The sequence below is a fragment of the Phoca vitulina genome, unplaced genomic scaffold (assembly GCF_004348235.1).
Source record: "Phoca vitulina isolate PV1807 unplaced genomic scaffold, GSC_HSeal_1.0 scaffold10, whole genome shotgun sequence".
Lineage (NCBI taxonomy): Eukaryota > Metazoa > Chordata > Mammalia > Carnivora > Phocidae > Phoca > Phoca vitulina.
The window spans coordinates 36778728-36805403 of NW_022589713.1; the positions used below are offsets into that span (position 1 = coordinate 36778728).

Sequence of the window (26676 nt, forward strand, 5' to 3'; positions counted from 1 at the left end):
AGGTATCATAAATTTTTAAAAGTAATTTTAAAAGTAATATTTGTTATCTTACTCTGCAAGCATGACCCTAAACAGCAATTTTTACCCCCCTCTGGGGTAGTAAGTAGGAGGATCTGGAGGAAGACCAGTGCTTTTTTAGCATGAACTTGGGGCAGACACTGGGAAGGGTTTTACATATTTAGTTTCATCTAATCCTTGAAAACTTCTGAAGGGTAGTTGTTCTTATTTCATCTTACAGATAAAGAGAGTAAGATTAAATGGGGCACCTAGGTGGCACAGTCAGTTGGGCTTCCAACTCTTAGTTTTGGCTCAGGTCATGATCTCAGGGTCATGAGATCGAGTCCCACATGGGGCTCCATGCTCAGAGCAGAGGCTGCTTGAGATTCTCTCTCTCCCTCTTCCTCTGTCTCTCCCTCACTCATGTTCTCTCTCTCTAAAATAAATAAATCTTTTTTTAAAAAAAGAGTGTAAGATTAAGGAAACTGTCCAACAAGATCACAGAGCAGGTGATGGCTGGACCATGAAATGAGGTAGGTCCTAAAACACCAAGTGACTCAGTCTAGACAGGAGCTGAGGGGCTCCCACTTCTCTTCCTGACTCATCACTAGGACAATTCCTCTGGTTACCTCAAACATAAAATAATATTTATGCTCCTTCCCAGGCCTCAAATACTATTTCTCTTCTTAAAAGGGTCACTATTTTTAACATGATGTTCTATCTAGGCCTTTGAACATTCAATGGATTAAAGATTTTTGGAAAGCATCTAGATGTATTAAACTGGAAATAGGTCTTTGTAGTCTGTGTAGTATACTCTCTCTGTTTTTTTTATCTCATGGCACATTACAATAGCCAAGTTAGGGTCCCCTTCCTGGTGCTTTGAGACTTGATTTATGCTATATATCCAGTCTAATGAAACTACCATTCACAACACAAGCCCTGAAACTGTTAATTACTACAATTTGAACAAAAGATGGATTACACTGTATTCTTCAAGTTGACCAAGATATAGTATAACCTCCTATTTTTCTGAATTCTCTCTGCTAAGAGTCAGGAAGTTTTGAACAACTGCAGAAGAGAACATTTTGGGCAGGAGCTCCCTGAAGAAGCAAAGACTATTTTTGCTCTATGAATGGGGCCAAAACATATATTGGCTTTTCTGTATTTGACCAAATACCCCATTGAAAGACAATGCAACCCTTTAAATTTTAGTATAGTAAACAGATTTACTCTCACCTCTTTCCTTAGCTTTTGTAAAATGAAATAAAGTAGCAGAATTGTAATTCAGATCTACAAATGTTCAACAATCTAACACTACAGCCAGCAGTGTAGAAGGTACCAGAAGTTCAACAAAGGATATTGCACTCACAAAGCGTTCATGAAAAGTTTACCCAGAGAACCACAAGAAGGGGGATAGAGAGTTGATGCAAAAGTTACATTTGAGAAGACCATGGAGAATTAGTAAGCCTTTAATAAGCATAGGACATGGATTTGGTGTGAGGGAAGGTATACTTGAGTGGCAGCTTCTGAGTAGAAGAAACAGTTTTCAGCAAAGGGCAGGAGTCAGCTAAGTGAAGGCCACATCTGGAGAACAGTAAGGTGTCTAGTTTATCTAGTGTGCCCTATAATAAAAAGGTACAGTATTGAGTACAGCTAAAGAGGTAGCCAGGCACCATATATGATGGTGAGGACCCATAAGGGAGACTGTGTTTCAGGAAAGGTGATCTCATGAAAAGAAGCCCAGAGCTGAAGTCAGAAGGCCTGGTTTGGAATAGCATGTGGTGACCATTGGCCCATGAGGAGCAGGAGCCAAGGACACTGCTGAAGACTGGATCCCCATTACTGGGAGGATGACATCCCATGGAAAGTGAGAGGGAAGTAAGGGAGAGGATGACGACTAATGAGCTTAGGCATGGAATCCTTCCCAAGACTGACCAACACTTCCACAAGCAAGTAGAAATTATTAGGAAGAGACTTGAGAGTCTGCACCTAGTCACCCCCCTTCTGCCCCACCCCACCCAACCTCCTCCCACTTCCCCTGGTGGCATTTCCTATAGGATGGCAGGAAGCTTCATCAAAGTCTCAGTTCCTTTTACTCACTGGGTGATTAGACTCTTTCGCCCCCTTTCATTTGAATCTTCAGAATCAAGCCGTTTAAAGGTCAAAAAAGCAAGGCTGCTTTGAAGCCCTTCCTTCTTGAATTCTGGCTTAATCACTTTTACAATATGCATCTCACATCCTGTTCAGGTTTAATTTGTGCATGTGTGAGGATTAGGGTTTTCCCCACTTCCAAACTTGCTATCTCTTTAGTTACTTTTTCAAACTGTAAAATATAATCTCAGGATTTTTAAGGTCGAAGTTCCTAGAAGTGATTACATAATACACAAGGAGGATGCTGTGTGGAGAATTTTCTGCTGCATTATTTCCCACACTTATTTTTGACTTCATGAGCCTCCTATTGTCAAGTAGTGGAGTGTGAGGCTAGCATTGCCCAAGATGGGGTGGCAGGGAGGAACCAAAGAACAGAGAGAGTACATTTCTGGGCTTTAAAAAGCAATAGTCTAAATAGAAGGCAGAGAGATTCAAAAGAATTGTTGCTGAACAACTCTCCCTCCCATCCCCTGACCCCCCTGCCATAAGACAAAGCTTCTCTGAGGAGGGAGGACAGAAAGACCAGAAGAAAAAAAATCTCAGAAGAGACTCAAATCCTAGCTTACTTCACGCAGTCTGGGTGGGGGCAGGAGGAGGGGAGAGTTGGATGATGGAGCTCTCTTTAAGTTGGGGATTCAAGAGTGGTAGGACTGTAGGTTTGGTCTCCATGGGGAACTCTGAGAGCTCTGGTCATAAGATGTTCGCTGTATCACAGCAAGGAGTGGGGTGAGATGGGGAGATAGCTTCCCAGGGTGTCAGAGGCAAAGAGGGCCTACTGAGTTCCCAAGTCTCCAGGCCCAGAGAGGTGGGGAAGAACTGGCCAACCCTCCCAGGCCCCTGAGATGGTGAACTGACAGAATGAGAGAGCATGCGCTATAGAGGTCTTGCTTTCATTCATGGCCACAGATGGAACCATAGACTGGGAACTGGAAGTCAGGTAGGGCTGTGCCACTACATTCTTTGGATGCCAATGTGGAAGGATAACCGTATTCAATAATCAGATCGGATACCAGCACAGGTGGTCTCATGATGCCAAAAATACCACTCAGGGAAGAACAGAGAGAAGAGCAATCCTCAGTCTGTTTGATTTTAAGCTGACAAAGAAATCATCAACACATTGAAATTTACCTTTAAGGTAACTGACTATGTGTTCTGATATGTGGAATGGGGGCTCAATATAAAAATTCAGTTTAGTGCTGGGAAAATATAAAAAGTTAGATTTTTGTTGCTGAATTTGTGGCCTAAAAATAGCATATGCATTTGGTGTAGTCCATACAGCCTGACTTTTCTCCATTGACTTAGTTATTTCTTTCACTATGCTACAATGACTATGCAAGTCATGCTTGCTCCCTTTATTCCTCCTAGAGGGAACATTTTTTTAAAAAGTCAACTCTATTGATGTAACCCAGAATTCTCAAGAAGAAAATATTGTGGTGCGAAAACACACTATGTTCAGCACTATGGCTACAAAGACTAATCAATCAAACTAAAGAACAAAACAAAACAACACAGAAAGAAAAGATGGCATACCAAGCCTCATTCAATTACCTGAATAAGAAGAATTTATCCTAGTCATGGAGAATAGGCAAAATTATTATTGTTTGATTCTTGAACATCATGCTAGAGCATTTTCTGATAACTCCATTTGATCCCAGTCTAATACTATTGGGTAATGTCCCAGTATATCTAACCAATAATCCACACCAGTAAAGGTACAGGCAGTTTCCAGCCTGTAGTGATCCTGATTAACCTGCAGAAATTGATATATTGGTATGACTTTATAGACTGATCAAGAAGTTAATTACAAAAATGTAATAGTTTTATCTCACCAGTCTTATGCTCAATTTAACAATGTTATTTCAGCTTTTCTTTCTTGGCTAACTATACAAATCCCCGTTCTTCAAATGCTCTTGGAACTAGCTCTTTTATTCTCCATCTGGTTCCATCAATAATGGGTTAAATAAAACTAGGACACTTGCTAAAGAATAACTTTAAGAAGAATTGTGCTTTTGCATTCCAATAAAGTAGAAAACAATAAATAGTTATAAAATTTAAAAAAAATTAATTAATACCCTCTCTAAAGTATCCCAAATAATCTATGGAATCCATAGTGAGGAATGTCAATTAAGAATGGGTGAGGTCTATGAGAAGCCTGGGTGGCTCAGTTGGTTAAGCAGCCTACTCTTGATTTCAGCTCAGATCATGATCTCGGGGTCCTGGAATTAGCATCAGGCTCCGTGCTCACTGGGGAGTCTGCTTCAGGATTCTCTCTCTCTCCCTCTGCGCCTTCCCCCATGCTCACTCTCTCTCAAATTAATTAATTAATTAAGAAGAGGACAGGTGGTTGGGTTGGCTAGAAGAAAGAGGTCTCTTGCCTCTTTCTCATTAATATTGGCTCACTCGTCACCATCCTCAATATTCATATTACTGTATGACAATAATTCAAAGGGGATTGTAAACACTCGGAAACTATTTTTAAATTCCATTAAAAAGCATTAGTAATAGCAGTTTGAAATTTGAGAGCCTTGCCTTTCTCCATTGACTTGATTATTTTACACTGCTACAATCCATCCAAGCCAGTGACCTCCTCTTATTACTACCAGGGGTAGCTTCCTTCCCCTCCTTCTACTTACCCTTTCCCCCAGGGAAAAAACCCACAAGGCAGGGTTGTGGGCTACCATTTAACAGCTGATTTGCAATTTGCAAATTTCAGTCTTAGATTGGAACCATCAATAACTTCTGTGAGACTGAGTATCTCTTTGGAAAGACCTTATTCTACAAGAACTTGAAAAAAAATCTACATCTCCAGGCAGCATTCAACCTGGGACCTATCTCCCTTGGCAGGAAGAATTAGGAAGCAAATCACCACTGGCAAAAGAAATTTGTTGTCTCCCACCCCTTCCCCAGTCTTAAATCTAACATTAAAGTATCATTGTTCCCCATTTTTTAAGTCATCATAAGGTGATTGTTGCTCTCAGTAGCAAGGATAAACAACATTTTATACAGTGGTAGTCTACATCGGTTACCCAATAGGTAGTTTTCAAGGGCCTGACCTCAGAGAAAGTACCCAAGATATATTTAAACTTTACTAAATACGCCTACAATTTGGTTGGGAAATCTAACCAATATATCCAAATCCCAACAAACAATATTAAAAAAGTATATAATTATATGCCGAATTTCATGGTATAGAGAAGTATTGTAAGAATTTTTTTTTTTTTTTAAATCTGGTGAGCACTTTATTTGCTGAAAGAATTGCCATGAAATAAAACAAGACAAGGCATGTACTCCAAATCACTTTGGCAACTGTGAAATTTAGTATTAATTACTTTATGTCAATAACTAACTTGAAAGTAAGCTACTAAAGGTTGCTAATGACAAGGACTGGAATATTAAGCCGTGTTCTCTGGAATAGTTGGATGAAACACTGACTACTTTATTTAGATCTGACCTTTATGAACAAAAGACAGGTACAAAAATAGCTTCTCAGTCATCTAGTAAGAAAGCATAATTAAGAGCCCAGAAATCATGAAGTGACAATTCCTATTCAAAATGCAGAGCATAAGAATTCCCATATATCAGTTCAGCACCTGGCTGTTCACTGCTGGGAAATGGAAAAGTGAGCAAGGGAGAGGGAAATGTCAGTGTTAATCCAGTCAAATTAGGCCATAGTCTTTGTTGACATTACATGTGCACTTTAAATTTGGGTTTGATTGGTGCTCCCCAAAATTTACATTTGACCCATGCTAATGGCATCCACATTATTAAAATGTACTCTATGTACTTGACAAAGGATACATTTCTCATAATATATTATGTTATGATTTAGTTTTCACAAATATATGACACCACGTCCTCTACCACAAGAGGAAAGACCTGTTTCTTTTTTAGACACAACACACCACACCACATGCTTTCCCCCATTCAAAATATCCAGTTGTTAGATTGACACACAACAGAGCCAAACAATTATTTTTAAAGAACTGAGTCTCCTAAGGCATGGGGAACTTAATACAGCATAATCTTACATAATAAGTAGAACAGATATAAAACTTTTCCAATTTTATTTTCTATTGATTATATTAAGGAGTAAGTTAGTATAGAACAAGTATGTCATCACCATTTCTCAAATAGTAACTAATGTTCTTTCATAACAAAGAAAGCAGACCTCAGGGTAAGCAGAAAACAGTATCTACTTAGGATTTAATAATATTGTTTTGCTTATACTTCATTTATTTTTACAATTGCCATCTATTTTTGGCCAGGGATTCTATACTGATTTCCCATTTGTAGCAATAATATAAACTCTCCTTTAACTAAATTTAAGTTGAGAAAGTGAGTCAAATTAAAGAAACCTATATTAGGAAAAGAGTAATACACATGATACTCAGAAATGGTCAAATTTGTGCACTTAGGTAATCCATCAGTGACTAAAGTTAGGGAAATGGAGCTAAAATATTTAACATGTCAAAAATGTTCGTTCATTCATTCAGTCCATGTTAACTAGTGTTAATATTTTTATCCATGCAAGATAGAAATTCCTAAGTTTTCATTTCTGTTGGCAAAGAACTGCAAGTATCTGTATATGTATACATCATATGTTTAAAATATGTATAAAATAAATTCTTTACCCAATCTAGTTGGTATTAAAAGACAGAACAGGAGGACTTTAATAAGTGTTAACTTGAAATGGTTCCATAGTTATTTGTTCTACAGAAGTCTGTGTCACCACAATATGAACCTAGAAGTTCACATTAGGAGTACCAGCCTGACAAAATCATATTATAATACAGCCACTTGGTACTCTAAAATCATAGCTCTCACCATTTGTTCTGCCGGAGCATATGGAAAATGATGTTTACATTCTAGATATGGTCCTGGGAGCACACTCAGGTTTTGACAAAATTCTTCCCTCCCTGACAATTTTTTCTGGAACATTTAGATAATGGGCTGTTGGTTATACATAATGTTCCTTTCATCCAAGCATGTTCCTTTCTATCCAAAAAAGCTAAATCAAATGTTAAATAAATAAAAATACATTAATATAGACTGCTTGTAAAAAAAATTATTCATCCACACATTTCAGTGCTTTACCCATTCTGAGTAACAAATATTTAAGATATAACTTACAACTGACCAGCCCAACAGTGTCTCAGGAAACCTTGGTCCAAACTTGTTTCCCTATTGTTGGAGAGCTCTATTAATGTCACCTTTTCATTTTCTTAGTTAGGCTAGAGACACAGAGGTAACAACTGGAATGGAGCATGATTTGCAGATGAGGTAAGCTAAGTGGATAGGGCTGGTACCAGTTGTTGGTGATTTAATAAAGCAACGATAATCCAAACTTAGCCACAACACTTTAAAAAGTATGACTTCTATATTAAGCAGAAAAGTAATTTTGCATTAAGATGGAGAAAAATCAAAGAATTTTTTTTTTACTTGAAATTAGAATAACCCATAGATACCAACCCAAATGTTCTCATATGCACTGATGTGTCTATAATATTAGTAGAAACATAGGTCCTGTATGGGTGAACTTTAGCATTCACTGACAACACTATAGTATATTCTACAATATCTGTCAGTATATTTTAAAAATTGGATAGTCTAACAAACTATAAGTTTAGAAATAGAATATATTACATGTAAACTGTGCTTTAATGCAGTTAGTTTGTTTAAAGGTCAAGAGATCTGACCAATTTCATGGATATAAAATAAGTCTTAAACTGGGCCAATTCAACATGCTCTTTAGGAAAAGGAATTCCTATTATGAATCACAGCAGAACTGTGAATTGCTTAAATAAATATATTTTTCTGCCCTTGCTATTATAAAATCAATCAACAACCATTTTAGCTTCATGATTATATTATGTTTGAACTTACCTTATACCAAACAGCATGGTCAGCATGATAGCTATGGACATCTTAATAACAAAACCATCTTTTTTTGCATCTATGCTGATGGTGTAAATGGCCCCAGACTGTCAATAACTCTTCCAGAGCAAATTTAATAAATGTGAAGACATGGACTAATGTTACAGTAAATCAATTCACATCGTTATGTTCACCATAGGTGTTAACTCTACAAAAGAACGTGAATTAAGGAAGCCAAAATGAAAACAGCATTGAGCAATATTCCAAATTAACCAAAATAGTAAAACAGAACTTTAATACTAAAGAGTCATATATGTATGAATATAAAGCACAAATCACCATACTTTTTCCCTGAATTGTTCAGGCTTAGCTAACAGTTTAACTATTACTGTTGTACTTTGGTCCTCTTTAATAGAAATCTGAAACATTAACTAACACATTCTGTTTTTCCCCAAACCATTACTTTTATGTTTTAAGAATCCATAATATTTAAATTATTAGAAAAACAATGTTATATAATATTGTTTAATCAAATACAAATAGAAATAACCAAGACTATCTGTGTCAGAATAAAGGAGATAAACAAAGATAAACTTCACTCCCTTGTATCAAATAGGTGTAGAGCTTACAGAAATATGAATGTAGGGTGCCTGCATGGCTCAGTTGGTTAAGCATTCAACTCTTGATTTTGGCTTATGTCATGATTTCAGGGCCATGAGACTGAGCCCCGCATCTGACTCTGTGCTGGGTGTGGAGCCTGCTTAAGATTCTCTCTCTCTCTCTCCCTCCGCTCCTCCCCACCCCATTTTCTCTCTCTCTCTCTCAAAAAGAAAAAAAAAAAAAAAGGAAAAGAAAAGAATGTAAAACAATTACTAGTTTTTGTTAGTAGGTATGCATTTTAAGCACGAATAATTTAACTGGTTAACATCCCCACCAAAGAAGAAATGTAAATTTTAGAAAAACAGCCTATAATATCTCAATCAAATAAGTGAACACAGAAAGCATTTTGATACTGTTAAATTGCCAAACTAATAATGGTGGACAAACAAAATGAAACTCTCCTGCTGTTTGTATTAAAATTACCTCCCAAGCATCATTCAGACATTTCAGGCCCAACTATAATTCTGTATTCGCCCATTGTGTGCTTGACATCAACTTGATCTAATAAGTACTACCATGATCTTTGAGACTGCGAAGAATCACAGCGGGAAGGCTATGAGACTGCCACCCCGTCACTAACTCGGCCTCTAGCTCCTTAACGTGGGCCCTGAGCATGAGGGGTGGTACTTTCAGAAGCAGGTCAAGAGGCAGCAAAGCTGAAGAAATAAAAGGGGGAGAGATATGAAACTGTAACATGAATCACATTGAATATTAGGGAGGTATGCACGAATTTGTTACTGCCCACATGAAATTACCTGGTCTTGGTCTGGATCCTATTCCACCAGTGAAGTCCCTGAAAACAGAATTAGGGGCTGTTAGAAGGACTTATTCAACTTGGATTTGACTAACATTGACTGAAAGCCTATACCTTACTATGGTTTACAATATAAAGATAAAAAAAAAAAGATTATTTTCCTCAAGATGCTCTCAAAAGCTTAATAAAGAGGAAAATAAACCCATTCAAACCCATAGCAGACCTCACATTCTACTGGCACATCAAAGAACCCTGTCTCATCACAGTGGTTTATAAGCTCTAAGAATAATTAAGAGCCTACATCTTAGTGTCTTGGATAATTTTCTTATTATACTTAAAATCAAAATGATGATGTTACATTAAAAATAAGTGTTTGGGGCACCTGGGTGGCTTGGTCAGTTAAGCACCCGACTCTTGATTTCAGCTCAGGTCATGACTCTGGGTCATGAGATCAAGCCCCGAGTTGGGCTTCGTGCTCTGCGGGGAGTCTGCTGGAGATTCTCTGTCTCCCTCTGCCCCTTCCCCCCACTTGTGTGCTCTCTCTCTCTCTCTTTAAAATAAATAAATTAAATCTGTAAAAAATATAAGTGTTTAAAATTTCACATGTAGTATTTTTCGATGCTTTGTTCCTGTCATCTTAAAAAAGAAATTATAACACTTCCTATGAAAGGAGATGACTTTTGCATTTAAGAGGATTACATTTTTCCTTAAGTTTCCAGTGTTATTAACATCACTTGTTTGCCTTGCCCTGAAATTCTAGACTTCCTGATCATTTTGCATTTTTGGTCTCAGTGCCTTCCACCCCCTGGAGGTGGCCTTAGAGCCCACCAGGGACAGCCATAAATAACCTTCAACCTTGTTTTTTCTGCTGTTATCTAGAGCCAATTTCTTAGTAGTTATTTTGGAATGAAATAAGAAACATCTGTACCCTGACAAGTTGTAAGAACTATACTAAATGTAATGCAACAAAACGTAATGCAAAATTTAAGTCCAACAAAAACATATTAAATATCTACTACATTCAAGGCACATGATAAATATCTGCTGAGTAGGAATGAAGGAAGGGATTTAAATACAAATAAACATGGCTAATAAATCTCTTACCCCAACATTTTCATTTTAAGCACAGAATTCTTGACATGTAAATGCAACACATACCTAAATTATGAAGCAAAACAAAATTGGCCCTCATTTACCCATTGCCCAACTAGAGTACTAGAATAATTCCAAAGTCTTTGCATCCAATGGTAAGTTCCTTCCCAGTCCTTTTCCACTCCTCCTAACTCCCCACCAAGCCAACCCTCTCCTGATCCCACTATTTTCTCTGTCCCTTTCCCAGCCCAAGTTCTCAGTCAGTGAAAAGTCAATGGAACTCACCAGCCTTATACAATTAATACACTCTCCCTAGTTCTGGGATAAGGGGCATATTTAGAGAAAGAAAATGGATAAGCCCTGCCCTCAGAAAGTTCAAAGAGGGGCATAATCTCAGTAGTATCCAAAAATGGGCAGGATGCTCCCAGGCTGAGCTGAGGAGCAGAACAGCTGTTCCAACACCTCATATCTTTGCATACATGGTATATCACAGCACACATAAGGGAGTAACCCTGTGCCTTAGCCTTCTAGACAGCTCTAGCACTGTCCAACAAAAATACAATGCAAACCACAAACAGAAGTTTAAATTTTCTGGTAGCCACATTTTTAAAAAGTAGAAATAAAAAAGTGACGTTAATTTTAAGAACATATCTTATTTAACCAAATATATCTAAAATATTTTTTCAGCAGGCAGTAACTATAAAAACTAATGAGATATTTGACACTGTTTTATATTTAAATGAATATTAAAAATGAAATTAAGAATTTCGTTCCTCAATCACACCAGCTACGCTTCAACTGCTCAAGATTCACATGTGACCAGGGGACTCCATATTCAACAGTGCATGCCAGACACTTCCTTGGAAGGTGTTGGTCATTGTCTTCATAAACATTATGACTGAGGCTAACAGTCATGCCACATAGCTGCTAAGCCTGCAATACCTCTTAGACTATCTTAAATGGTTAATTAAAATGTAACTTGTGGAGATCTTTTATTCCTAAGGTTACAGGTACTTTTGATAGCTGATAACCACTCACATGCCGAGCTAAGTAGATGACTATTCCAGTTGTCCTGAAGAATCCAAAATTTCAAACATTTTTACGTATTAAAAAATGGGCTAGTGATATCTGAAACAGACTATCCTGACAATGCTGAGTTGCAGCCAAATTTGCTACTCCTTAATATAATTCTAAAGTCCTCTTTAATGAACTTAGGGTATCTTTAAAATAACCATCACAATTTCATTCAACCAATATTTATTAAGGGCCCACTATGTGTAGAAACTGTGCTGGACAATAGAGTAGGGATAGTGAAAAGAAATAGTCCCTTGTCTTGGAATTTACAAGCTTGCAGAGGTATGGCAGGAAAACTATTAGTTTCTCTGGAAATTATATCATGGATCAAAAGAAAGTATAGTCATCTGAAATTTCCAAATAGAACAGACTCATTATAGCCAGAAGTGACAACATCTAACTATACAATTGTTGGGTCCACAGATGGACAAAAGATTGAAATTATGCAGAGCCTGAGGGAAGTCTGCCTCTAGACTGAACTGGATTGAATGTTTATGTCCAATAGAACATTATGGCTGCAGAGGATGGTTTCCCATGATAGTGTAAGTTGGAAAACAGACAGAAATGACTTAACACAAAGAGAACATTCCAGAAATGTTTTCTGGTGAAAAGGCTTAATATAATGAAGCTTGTGTCCTCTGAAACTTTTTGAAATGGGAATTGACTAATAGGACTTCAGGCTGATGAAACAGAATTTCAGAGAAACGGAAAGTTTCAAAGGATTCTGAAAGGTCATCCCTTCCAACTTGATCCAGAATTTATAAGCCAAAGCAGAAACGGAAGCACTGGATCTGAGTGGTAACCTACAACTTCCACCCCAAATCAATAACAGGTAAGGTGGAGATTGACGGTATTAGCTTTGAAATTTTTTAAATCAACTTTTCACTGAATGACTTCAAGTGCAGGGTAAATTACTTGGATAATTATTGTGTCAGAGGAGTCCTGGCCATAAAGGAGATAGAGTTCTAGAATTTTATTTCTTCTAAAATCCTTCTGAATATACTTCTGAACCAAGGGAGGTGCATTACATAACTTAATTCAATTGTGAAAAGTAGTTAGTACTAGTTGATGTTGATAAAAGGAGAAATATTTAACATTATGAAATGAGAGGGTTGACTTATGGTATTAAGATAATGCCTTCTGAGGCTACTGTAATCACACCACCGAGTTAACCGGCACTTTACTGCTTGGAAATCTCTTTCAGGTAGTGACATTCATAATGTGTGAAAAAACAGGGCATTACGCAGGGTTGAGTTCTCTTGTCCCCCATCTGTAATTTAACAGAGGTGATGTCACTACAGGAAAGGAGAATGGTGCCCCTGTGGCTCTCCACTCCTACTCCAAGAACAGCTAGAAACAAGCAATTAGCCACAAAAGTTTAGAACTAGCACAGAAAAGGAACACAGTGGTCTTATCGATAATATTTTGTTTCTGTAAGACTGCTTGATTTTGACATTGGCAGATAGGCTAGGTTGATTCTGGCAAGTAGTGATCAAGCAGTATTTATTCAATTTAAGTAAAACTAGATATGGATTATGAAAAAGGGGAGGAAAGAATACCCATAAGTCAAAATAAGCAAGACTTCTGCTAAAAGGAGGCAAGATCCATAGGTCCTGAGGTTACACAAAGGTCTTTCTGGTCACATACATCCATAATCATCTTTGATGTGACTCAAAGACTAGAGTCAGGTCACATCCTTGAATACAATTATGCATACCCTGATTTATCAAAGAAGTTGTGAACCACAGGCATCTCCAATATAGCAAACATTCCATGTCTCAGACCAATCTGCCAACTATACGCTGTTGCCTTGGCAACAGGATGCAAGCAGGCATGGAGAAATCTTGTTGCCTGAGCAACAGAATCTTAAAAAAAAAAAAAAGGGGGGGGCCTTAAGCTGTGGCTATGGCAAAGGCTTATAGGTTCAGGTCAGTAGGCGGAATTTTAGTCCTATTACAGTGAGAGGTATAGAATTTATGCTAAGATAACAGTCATTCATCTATTAATTAACAAGAATTTGTGAGCTGGCACCTGTGTGCAATACACTGCACCCTGGGAAATGCGAAGATGGACCAGGCATCGTCTGGTATGTGCCAGTATACAATAATAAATATTAATTGAATGAATGAATGGATGTTCTTAAGAAAGGCATAATACAATGACCAAAGCTTACTAGGACTGAGTATATGTAATAGTTAAAGAGGTTGAAGCCCCTGTGCACATTATCAGGTTCCATTATACAGGATTATTTATTTGTAAATTGAAATAAAATGTTATAATTCACTGGATTAGAACTATTTATCTCTGTACTGAGACTTTAAAATCCAGATTAGAAACTGGTAAAAGTCAAGTCCATTCTTAATTCTTTCCCAACAAGTAGTAATGGGGGCAAGAGAGTTTAGATCATTTAAATCACTGAAATGATTAAAGTTAGAAACTTCAAAGGAAGTCCTAATTATCGATTTTTTGTTTTTTTTTTCTTGACAGGCATTAATGAATCCAGCTCTTGACTAACTCCATCAATGTTCACAAACCACCAAATAAACAGTAACAATAAGGATATTTATTTAATATGATTATTTCAAAAGAGATAATATTTTGTGACAGATGGTTATGAAAAGTGAATTCCACTTTCTCTCTTAGTCCTTACGATTTCAGAGATGTACACATCAAAATAAAAGATGATTTCCACAAAGAGTATCATGCACTTCAACCTTTCTCAATGTATGTGTGGAGTTCAAATCTCTAAAACTGGGAATGTAAAAATGGTACAACCACTCTGGAAAACAGTTCAGCAGTTTTTTAAAAAGTTAAGCAGACACCTACCATATGTTCCAGTTATTTTACTTCTAGGTATTTACCAAGAATTTTTATTTTTTAAAAAAGATTTATTTATTTGAGAGAGAGAGAACATGAGCAGGAGGGGCAGAGGGAGAGAGAGAGAGAGAATCTCAAGCAGACTCCATGCTGAATGCGGAGCCAGACGCAGGGCTTTACCTCAGGACCCTGAGATCACAACCTGAGCTGAAATCAAGAGTCAGATGCTCAACCCATGGAGCCACCCAGGCGCCCCAACCCAAGATTTTTAAAAGTATGTACCCATACAAAGACACAAATGTTCATCACAGCTTTATATGTAATAACCAAGTACTGGAACTCAAATGTCTATTAACAGATGAATAGAAAACAAACCATGATAAATCCATACAATGGATTACTACTTCACAATAAAAAGGAATAAACTATTGATACACTATGAAAACAACATGGACAGATCTCCAAATAATTATGCTGCCTAAAAGAAGCCAGACAAATAAGAGTATGTATGATATAATTTCATTTAGATGAAATTCTAAAATGCTGACTAATCTAGAGTGCGACAAGCAAATTAATGATTGCTTGGGGTAGGGAGTGAGGAGCATAAGGGAGGGTAAAAATGGACATGAGAACACTTGTAGGTGGATATGTTCACCATCTTAATTGTTATTTCACAGGGATATACATATTCAACACTTATCAAATTGCACATTTTAAATATGTGCAGTTTATTTTGTGTGAATTATACCTCTTTGAAACTGTTAAAAGAAACTAACTTCTCACATTCTCACTTAAGAAAAATTGTTCAAATAGACCATCACATGACCTGTGTGCAATCATTAAAAGCAATATATAAAAAATATACCATTAAGTTCATTTTTGTCTGCCTTTCGTTATTTACTAGCTGGAACTTACTGTTAGTCAGTTCTAGTTATCTCATGGCTCTACATCTTCAGGAGAGCTAACTGGTTAGCCCTTAGTAGAATAAGTCTATTGCAACTAAAGCAGTTACTTGGTGACATTCAGATTGATAAACATCTGTTAAGAGTATCCCAGGTGACACTCCTGCTAATGACTCTCCAATAACATGTAAAGAATGAAGATGTAAAATCAAATGTATATTCTAGTAAGCCAAAGCCTAAAAGCAAATTATACTAAGTGAATATACATACAGTATGAATGACCTGTTTATTGTTAGGAAATGTAGGTCAACCAGAAGCTCCGCATGGTCTACTTCTGTAGTGTAAAAACTGCTACACTGACATCTCCAGATTTTCTGGGGGGGCCAGGAGAGCTCTGGGAGAGCTACATGGATGGCATCCTGGTGGGGGAGATTTCATGTCTGAAGACTTGGGAATGGAGATTTGGAGATTCACCTCTGCTTTGTGAATGGCTACAGTTCCAGAGCTGAGGAATGGGGTTCTCTCTACTGATCTGGCACTTCTGCTTTGAGTTTGGCTTCTAGGACTTCTGGTGATTCAGGGATGGAGGCCAGAGATCTGGGGAGGAGTTTGGCAAGGAAAGGAGCCCAAAAGAATTATTTGCTGACTTCATGTCATTTCTGCTAAGTAGTTCATAGATAGAACATATACTTCTAAGAGTTGAGAACTAGTTCTCTCTTGGTCTTGCAATTAATTACAGTCCTAAAAAGCATTTCATCATCTGGTGATGACCTGGATCACCAGGATGCTTTCCAGTTCTAATGTGATGTTTCCTCTCACCAGCCTTGATACCAGTATTTTTCTGAGGAGGGCAGAAGCTGCCCTTTCTAGTTCCATTTGCAAGTCTATGCTGAGTTATTAGGGAGGTACCTTGGTTCTTCAGCAGACAATTGGCTTAAATCTGGCCCCTGATATCTGGGTTGACAAAAGTTCAGAATTTATGCTTAAGTTTTCTCTCTGAACTATTTAGCCAGGACCAAGTTTGAATTCTAAGCTCTGGTAGATATGCTCAGGTCAAGCATGCACTGACCTGTGGCTTTTTCTCAATGAGAAAAATTCTCTTGTTTTAAGAGCCAATAAGGCTCCCCAAGAAGGAGAGCTGCCCCGGGTCTCATTGTAACTGGTCTACCATTTCATGCATGGCATAGAAGAGCCAAAAATCTCTACAGGCTTGATTTTCTATTTATTTTTATTCTATTTTGTAGCTTTGCTATCTTGTTTTAGATTCTAACTTCTCATTTAGCACCGAAATATTTTCTATTATGTCGCTTTGTTATTTTCTTTTAGATCCTAACTTCTCATTTAGCTTCTAAATATTTTCTAGTATGCAGCTTGGCTATCTTCTTTTAGATTCTAACTTCTCATTTAGCTTCTAAATATTCTGTAGGATGGCTTCATATTTCACATTGGTAAACCAAGAAACCCAGAAAAGTCCTAAACAAGTTAGATTGCAAATAACTTTAGCTTTATTTAATGTCTTTTAATTTAAAGAATTATAAATACATTTTAGAGTTGTCTCCTTTTAATTTAGAGAAGCTCTGGGGATTACTTGGAAGGAAGTCAAAAGTCATTAGTCTTCTCTCCTCTCATCTGGCATGAATCATAGGCTGCTTTTGACATTTCTTCTCTTCTGAAGTCTGCCCTTGTCTCCCTGTTATACTCTGAGTTCCTTGAGGGAAGAGAGCTCATCTTAAACCAACCTGTGTTCCCTGATGGCATGTCACACTGTACCACACACAGCACAGCTTTCAAATATGGTTTTAGTTCCGGTCCTATTCATCTACGCGCCTTCTGATCCATCAACCTCAACATTTGGCTCATTTCCCATTTTCCACCTGTTGACTTGGTCATTAGCCACAAGTTAAAGGGGTTAATGTAATTACACTCTGTAATATGCCCTTTTTCAATGAGCTTCAGATTGAACTTCTCCTTTCTGTTGATTCTGGTTTACCCAATTTGCTATAAAATGTTTAGGTAATGACTAGCTGTTAAAAGCCATCTCAAACTCTAAAATATATAGTACATATGTTTCTTTTGTTTTTGAAGGGTTGGACTTCAACTGAATTCTTGCAAATAAGACAATTTTCTATGAGTCCTTTCAGGAACAAAAGACTAGAATTATTTAACAATTTCAAGATGCCTAAATTCATCTGATTGGAAATTCCCATTTTAATATAAAGTTCTTTTAACTGGGGAGTAAAACCCATATGTCATAATGTATTTTTGCACTAAAATACTTGTTTTGCATTTCTTTTATACATTTAAGCAACTTCATATCACTGAATAAAGTATCCAATAATGGAAAAAAAGCCTTTTGATCATGTTCTTATAAATACAAATAATCACAAAATTGGGAATAGCTAGATTCCAGAGGGTGCTTGCTAATTATTTTGCAGGGGAACATGTGGAACATTTTCCTGTGCAAACATTGTTCCAAGCAGTTGGAAAGATTTCCAGATCAGCTCACAAAAGTCTATTGAACTTGCGATGTGGTTAAGATAGTAGCTGTGATGCCAGAGTTGAGGAGGACAAACCTACTCCGTGGTACCATGCGTTCAGACCCCCAGCTCCATAGCCACATCTCCCAACCCCATCTCCTCCCTTGCTGGGCTGAACAAGCAAGAGCTCCCATGGCTCCAGGCTCCTGTGTGTGGCTTCCTTGTCTGTGGAAAGTGGAAGCAGAGGTGGTGATGTAAGGACAAGATGCCAGAATGTAGGCAATGGGAGGGAACTGCAAGCCCAGAAAATTCCCTGGGGGATCTTGTCATTCAAGTCGCAAGTCCTCCAGATTCCCCATTCTGGTTCTCCGTTGTCCTTGGGGTTTGGGACTGTTTCTCTTTCCCCTGCTCTCTCCATGGCTTCTAACCACCACTTCTCTGCACATTGGCCCACTAAAAAATGTGTAGGCTTCCCTCAATGACCCTTCTGGTATTTTATGCACTTGGATCGGTTTTCCTTGGGTTTTTGTTACAAGCAACACTAGAAATGAGTTAGGAAATTGAAAAGTTTCATGCTAACCCTTCCTGAGCCTTACATGGGAAAAAATCAGTAATCAGTGATATTGTATCTTTGACTAAACAAAAATGATTTTCTACAGGAACCCTCCTTTGCCACCTAACTGAACCCCTCGGGACTTTGCTCGGCAGGTTCTTCATTCTGGAATTCATCTCCCCCCACCCCAGCACCCTTGAGCTCAGAAGTGGACAAGAGTTCCATTCTGGCTGCCCAGCACCCATAACCTGTTCCCTCCAGCAAAGACCCCTGATGGACTTGGAGGGGCTGTCGATCCAGGAGCTCAGCCCTCCTTGCAGCAGTAAATAGGGTCCTAATTCAACCCAGGCCCACCTGACTCTCTCACGTAGGACACTGGATCCTGAGAAAGGTGACACATGGATGGAACAAACAAACCAGGAGCTCCTTCCTCCCAGCATCAGGGCCTTTCTGAGCCTGCCAACAGCGCCTCCTCCACAGATTGCATGGGGTGGCCTGGCTCTTATTCCTTCCAAAGTTTGATTCTCTGGGTTCCTCATTATGTGAGCCCCCCAAAGCCTTTGAATGAACCTCCCTGTTGCACAAGTCAACCAAAGTCAGGTTCCCTTGCCGGCATCCAGAATGCCCCACTGCTAAAGCACAGCATAGCCTTAGCCTTTTGTCACGTGGCACACAGCCACTTCCCTGGCCAGGGTCACCCACAGCTCCACAGCCAAGCACTTGTGCACATCCCAGCCTCAACCAGCTCCTTCATCTCAGAGCTGTTTGGCAGTCCTTCTGCCAGTCTCCGCTCAGGTGTCTGCCCATCTTTATATCGGTTCTTCCTTGTTGACCACCCTCCTCAAATCTAGACCATCCTCACAGCAGTGAACATCATCTAATAACCAGAAACCACCAAGTATGATCTTTTCTATCCCTCTTCTCTGCTTTTCTACCTTAATTTTATCTTTGCCTCCCTTTCTTCAGACACAGAGAAAGGGCTGTCCCTTCATCTTTCTCAGACCCGCTCTCTGGGCTCCAGCTACTCTGTGCCTGTGTTCCAGCAATTCCTTTCCTTCTTTATCTCTTCTCTCCACTGGCTGCCTCTCCTTAGTCCCAGTCACCCTGAAGTCATCCTGATTCTAAGAAGGTCCTTTTCCGTCAAATGCCCCCCGCCAGCTAACTGCCCAGCTCACTAGTAGCTTCCTTCCCATCCCTGCTTCTGTAACTTCTAAAAGCCCCACAACTGGGCTTCCACTCCCGTCGACCTCACCCAATGCCATGGAAACTGCCCTAGTGAAGGTCACCAGGGACTTGCGAAAGGCCAAACCTAATAATTTCATTTCAGTCTTTAGTCCAAGAGGTAACTGTTGCAGAAATTGCTGGTTGTCCCAAAATAAATTTCTTTTTCCTTTTAAAACAGAACGCCCTAAACATATTCATCCTCCCTTGCAGCTAGATGTGTTCATATGATTAAGTTCTGGCCAATGGTATGTGAGCAGAGGGGATGAGCACAATGCCTGAGTCATGTCCTTAAAAGGAAGGGGCACGTCTCCACTTGCCCTTTCCACTTCCTGCTGGCTGGGATGTGGAGGTGATGGGGTCCACGTCTGCCACATTTGCCATGAGGATGAGCCCTATACCCCGGGGATGTGGAAAAACAAGATATAAGGAGCCAGGGCTCCAGATGATCTCATAAAGCACAACTACCAACTTCTCTGGTCCACCCCTGAGCTCCGAGAGGCTAACGGCTTAGCTAAAGATCACAAAGCTAGATTAAACCCAGGTCCAAGCTTAGTGCTCTTTCCAGTATGCTGCGTGGTAAACTGCAATCCGTGCCGGGAGGGTGGGCTCTATCAGCCTCTATTACCACATGTCCATGGTGACTTCTGGCTATCAGGTTTTAGTTTAGCCACCAGTAATAGCTCTGCAGAGTTCTGGGGGCTCAATGTGTACACACCTTGTTTGGGATTGTCTTTCTCCTCCTGAGGCACTAAAACTTCTCTTTAAAATGCCTGAAACAAGAACATAAAAATATCTTTACATTTTCCCTCTGCAAATCTTTTATTTATTTATCTATTTATTAATTCAAAAAAAGCTGCATTCTATTATGTGAGCAATTTTACTTACTCTAAAGATGGTCTTCATTTACAGAAGTATCAATTAAAATATAACATTTCAAATTACTGTTTACTTGACAGGATTATTTAAGGTCCTTTTCCCAAAGGAAACTAAAGAAGGAAACTCTGTTATTAATAGCTAATAAAGTACAATAAAATATCTGTGTCATAATTATCCTAAAGCCCTTGCCAAGATAACTACAAGTTACCACATGCAAGTTTAAGGGTCCAACTTTTCCTTCCTCACTTCCCCACTGACCCTCCCCACTATTGTTACCCAGAACATACAAAGCAATAATTCATCTCAAAACAGCCAGTAATTAACTGCTTCTAGAATCTGCTACATATGCATGAATATTTTCCCTGTACGGCTCTCACATTTTCCCAATCACAAATCAGGACATTTTATCTAGCAGGCAGGAATTTGTGGGAAAATAGATCAATGTTGGAAACTGAGACTGTCCCAGAAAATCTGGAACATCTAGTCACTATTTTATGTACAATTAAGTTCCGAAAGGAACAAAAAATGAAACTAACTCCTTAGGGTTTTACTTAGATCCTTAGGGAGACTATTTTAAACCTTCGTTTATGAGATTTTCATAGTATAGTCATTAATGAGAGGAAATTATTTACACTAATTTTATTTCAGAGTATTTCTACCTATCCTAATTAATATGCCTTCAACTTACTCTTTTATTTTATTTTTTTTAAAGATTTTATTTATTTATTTGACAGAGAGAGACACAGCAAGAGGGGGAACACAAGCAGGGGGAGTGGGAGAGGGAGAAGCAGGCTTCCCACAGAGCAGGGAGGCCGATGCGGGGCTTGATCCCAGGCAGACGCTTAACGACTGAGCCACCCAGGCACCCCTCAACTTACTCTTTTAAAAGAATTATTCTTTCCTCTCCATGTTATATTTTAACTTCTCTTTTCTTTCAGTTGCAGATTTGTTGAATGAATTGAATCCTATCTTTCCTTATAATCTTTACATTTTATCCAAATATATCTTTTCTTTTCTTTTCCACACCCCAGGCCCCAGACTATTTACTTTCCTGTTTTAAATTAAGAGTCAGAATTAACATATGGACTGAATTTATATATCCTATTTTTTCATAGTACTAAACAATTAAAATATTTATTTTCTTTAGTGTTTGAAATATAATATATCTCTTACATAATGGAAATAAAATTGTACAAAACTTAGTCTACCCCAGGACTAATTTCTTCTCCAGGTCTCTAACCCCTACAGAACAGATTCATAAGAGGTCACTTCCATTATTCCTGTGGTCATGTAGTGTGTCTCCAAATTAGCTATCTCCACTCCCCAGTTAGAAGCTGGGTTTGCTGGTGGAAATAATGAAAGTATGCATTTGACAGCTGAGACAACAGAAGACCACAGTGCCGGCTGGCCTCTGGGCCCATTCAGAGGGCTAGACAAACCTGTCCTAATTAGCACTGCACCTGGAAAACAAACCTCTGCCTTAGGTATATGATGGAGCTTACTCAACGCCCAAGCGTAATTCCCAAACCATGACCTGCCGGAGCCCTGCAGGCCAGTAAAGAAAACTTACTGAATGTAGATTCTTTTAAAGGGCTCGAACTGGAGCTGCTGGAGTTGTCTGAAATGTCCAGTTCATCATCTAGCTCTGAGTAGATATCTGCACGTGAATAAAAGAGTAACAGAATAAAATAAAGAGCAAATGAGCCTTGAAAGAGACAAAAGTCAAGGGTGCATGCATGCTGTCACGGTTTCACTAAAAATACCTTTCTCAATATTCTCCGAGTTTAAGTTCTCCTCTGACAGGATGTCATCACAGGCCCTGTCTTCATCCTTACCGCAGGGGGCCTGGAAGCCCTCGGGGGGCAGGTCTGCGCTTTCTGAAAGGTCGCTTTTCAGGCTGGCAGCCCCACTGCTGTTACTACTCAGGCTTGCCTTCTCAAAGGTCTCCTGAAAGAGAAATTCAGCTATGGTAGCCCTTCCTCCCTCCCTCCCTCCCTTCCTTCCTTCCTTCCTTCCTTCCTTCCTTCCTTCCTTCTGTAGGACCCAAAGCTTGTTAGAACATATACTCAAATGCTTGCTACGTTATTAGAAATATTTGTGCCAAAGTACCATTAATAGTTCTGGCTGCACATTTGCCACAGAGTTCATTCGGTCCATGACTACAAAGAAAGTGTCTCTGCACCACTGGACCAACAGGAATGGATGTGCCAAGATGCTCAGTGACAGAGGTCTGGACAGACTGGCAGAAGAAAATGCAGCACTGAGGAAAAGATATGTACCAATTAAGCCGAAATTACTCTCCTTTAAGTTATCTTAATATTTGCTCTCTTTGGGGCGCCTGGGTGGCTCAGGTGGTTGAGCATCTGACACTTGATTTCGGCTCAGGTCATGATCTCAGGGTCCTGGGATTGAGCCCCACATTGGGCTCTGTGCTGGGCGTGAAGCCTGCTTAAGATTCTCTCTCTCCCTCTCCCTCCCCCCCCACCCCACTCTCTCTCTCTAAAAACAAAATAAAATTAATAATAATAATAATTTGCTCTCTGAATAAGTCACGGGGATAAAAAGTACAGCATAAGAAGTATAGTCAATGGTACTGTAATAGCATTGTATCGTGACAGACGGTAGCTACAGTTGTGGTGAGCAAAACATAAGGTATAGAATTATGGAATCACTATGTTGTACACCCAAAACTAATGTAACACTGTATGTCAACTATACCTCAATAATAAAAAAAAGTTGCTATCAAATCTCAGCACCACAGTGGGTAAGTAGGGCTTAGTTTCTTCAAATCTCAGGGAACTTAGTAGCAGACACAGCCAGGCCATGGAGGGAGAGAAGTGAGGTCCTCTGAAAGATGAAGAGCTGGGGCAGAGGCTCCAATGATGACCAATGCTCGCTAGAGACACAGGTCCATGGTTTTTTGTTTTGCTTTGTTTTGTTATCAGATTCTTTTCTCCAAAATGAAAGTGACACCCACAGCCACCAGGGGCAGGTTCCTAAAAACTCCATGGTGATGGAATTGAAGGTGAAGAAAATCTAAGACATTATGAGTGACTGGAGTTAGAAGGCAGCCTCTGAAAGCTTTCACGCGTTTCTGTTCACTAAACAAGACAAAAAATGAAAAGAATATCAAAGGTGTTGTGCCATGCAAACTGTCCAATCAATTTCTGCTTGTTATCTCTGTTTCCTGAGAACTTTTTCATTGTTCTTTCCTCAAGCTTTCACCAAGATGTTTGGAGATATTTCTCGTTCTGTTGAAGCTAACATACAGTTGAAGGAGCATTTTAATTTTCTTTGGCTAGTCCTCCATCCAAGTCGTCCTACTTTTGTGACTCAGCATTGTTCATTCCTGCCTTTTGGATCTACTCTGTTCTGCCACCTTAGAACCCAAAATGGAAAATGTTTCGGACACTCTTTGGCATTGCTGAATGTGTGCTTCTCTGAAATTTTTCCCATGCTTAAGGCTCATAAGGGGCTTCCAGTGCCAGCCTCAGCTCTGCCCAAGCTCAGCCCCTGATACCAAACCCAGGAGGCTCCTTTTGAGGATCAAAACTTTCCTGCCAAACTCACTCAGCTCCTTCCATGCCTTCCTCCTTTTTCTGTCCCAATCCACAGATCCTTCTTCTTCCAACATCCTCAACTGAAGTCAGAAATGTACATAGAAATAAATGTAGGATTTTCTCCTCCTATGATTTTTTTTTATTCAAAATTAATCATCTACTGCCCTATTCTAAAGGCCACAACTAGATTTACAACCTTATAGGGACTATACACTCAAGATGTGTCAATATTATCAATGTTTTAAAAAAAAAAGAGAGAGAGAGATCATTTTTGGGTTTACAAAACTTTATTACACTGATGCAATTAGATGCCAGAATCCATATATCTCTAAAGCCTGCAAAACTGCAGCAAAGGCTTTGTTTCTTTTTAGAACAGGGATGGATAAGACATTTTTCTTTGGACAAATGAAGAGTGAAGAGAAATTGTGAGTCCTGCTACAGGCATTCCAGACTTGAGGAGCTTTGACTTGCAACCAATACCCAAGAACCAGTTGGGCTGCAAATCAAGTCATTTGCAACCACCAAAATTGTATCCATAAATAATTGGGTACTTCCTCAACTTCTGATAAAAGGGAATTCACATTCTGAGAGAGATGCTTTTTTCAAACTCTGTAAGCATGGAAGGTATGATATAGCAATGTAGAATGTATAGTTGTTTTAGTTTAAAAAAAAAAACCTGTTTCTATAATCTCTTACAGCAGTTTTTGCTTCAAAAAAATCTATAGAGTTCTTGAACTTGACATAAATGATATGCCACTGTAGACACATATTCCCAAATGTGATTTCCAGAGTTTTTCCTTGTGAATATTTGAGTACCCAACTCATTACCAAAACTCTTCCCTCAATGCCTTGCATAATGTTTTGTACATAGCAACTGCTTAATAACTAGTTGCTGTATTGAGATTGAAGGGAGAAAGGGGCCAGGAAAGCAGGTGAATTCCCTTATGTGATGAGTAGGTTTTGTAGCTTCTGGGTTTTTTTGTTCATTTGTTTTGCTTTTATTTTGCCTGTTTATCCAGAATCCTACATCGTGATGTTTCTCCAAGAGCTGAAGAGACTATTTGGTGATACACCAATAAGTAGGAGTGAACGTCTCCCTTCCTTTTTCCCCTTTACTCTTATGAGAAGTTATAAAACTCCACTCATCTGTACTAGAGATGGCTGGCCCAGCAACGACAAAATGCCTCTGTAAGCCAGTAGGCATTGGCCAAAGGCAGAGATGGTTAAATGTTTTTAGCCTGAGGGTTGAGGCCATTAAGATATTTTCAAAAGTTGCCTCCAGCAAGTACATCAACCTATTAAAAGGAGTTGGTGGGGGGGCGGTGCAGCCTTGCGGGATGCAATTTGGCTGCTGTCATCTTTTTTACTTTCTAATTAAGATTTTTCTAGGAATAGGAGAGGGAGTTAACTATTTTTTTTTTTTTTTTTTGGCATCTATATATCTCCTAGGAACGGATGGACACATTCTGTGCATCAATATGGCAGCAAGAAGAAGACAATGCAAATCAGACAATAAAATTATCACTGATATGGAAATCATCACCATTATAGGAGACACTTCCTGTCACAGTGCCGTTATAGGCACAATTATGTTTAGCTCGGTTTTGCTCATTATAATGTAATTTTTTATGTGTGCAGCAGATTATAATACATTTCAGTTGAATAGCAATTCTAACAGTAACAGACTGACATTGCCTAAATTAACTGCAACAGTAGGGAAAGAATTAAGAGTCTATTTTATTAAAACTAGTGTAATTTTTTAAATTGCCCAGAATGTTTTATAAGGAGAGAGAGAGAAAAAAAAAAAAAAAAAACAAGAAATAAACATAAAGCATAACACTAACTATATCCTGTAGATGCCTTACTTTAGAACCATAAAGAATGCACTATTTCTTTTGTTCTAAAATAGTCATTCTATTTGAGCTACGTCTATGCCTACTTTCTTCTATTTGTTTAGTTAATAACTGTGACTTAGATACATAAATATAGGGCTACCCAGTTCTGGACAGCAATTCATCTGGCTGAGGTGATCTCTTTTTAATGGCAAACCATATTCCATGCTTTTCATGGATGATAGCACAAAGAAAATCCAAAATAGGAGACAGATCATTGACTATATATTACTGTGCATAAATTTAGTCCCTAAATTTCAAAGTATTAAAAAAAATCCAGGGGAACCTCAGTCAGTTGGGCATCCGACTTCTGATTTCAGCTCAGGTCATGTCTCAGGGTCCTGGGATCCTGCCCTGCATCAGGCTCCCCGCTCAGCCGGGAGTCTGCTTCTCTCTCTCCCTCCTTCTCTGTCTGCCCCTCCCCCCACTCGCGTGCTCTCTCTCTCTCCCTCTCTCTCTAAAATAAATAAATAAATCTTAAAAAAGAAAATCAGCCAGTGTGACCAAGAGGGCTGAAGGGGTCACATTGACCCAGGCCATAGCTAAGTGGTCTGACAAGTTCAGCAGGTGTGGCGAGAGGCTCCTGTCCAGGACCTCACTCTGGGCCACTTGGTTTTGCCACTATAGAGAGGTGGGCCACAGGAGCAAGCTCGGACTATGGTAGTTGGGGATCTTTTAGCTTCAAAGCTGTTTGGTTGATACAACTGTCTATTTTATTTATGAAATCCTGAAGCATTTCCCTGCTCCTGTGCTCCGTATATCAAGTAGAAGAG

At 38.9% G+C, this 26676-nt stretch overlaps 1 protein-coding gene across 7 annotated transcripts in view; it reads right to left on the reverse strand.

Moving 5' to 3' along the window:
* The window catches only part of LOC116635089 (serine/threonine-protein kinase Nek10-like), an 87533-nt gene that overhangs the window by 36489 nt on the left and 24368 nt on the right, over positions 1 to 26676 (reverse strand). For 5 of the 7 annotated variants that reach the window (XR_004300100.1, XM_032408826.1, XM_032408827.1 and 2 more), the window contains exons 4-8: positions 22215 to 22398; positions 22022 to 22108; positions 20291 to 20345; positions 9438 to 9475; positions 9198 to 9338 (exon numbers count right to left, since the gene is read on the reverse strand). Coding sequence is in view for 6 of the 7 variants with exons in the window: in XM_032408826.1 (XP_032264717.1) it covers positions 9198 to 9338; positions 9438 to 9475; positions 20291 to 20345; positions 22022 to 22108; positions 22215 to 22398 (505 nt within the window). In the remaining variant the exon portion in view is untranslated. The remainder of the gene's footprint in view (positions 1 to 9197; positions 9339 to 9437; positions 9476 to 20290; positions 20346 to 22021; positions 22109 to 22214; positions 22399 to 26676) is intronic. The other 2 variants (XM_032408830.1, XM_032408829.1) reach the window with 1 other exon arrangement.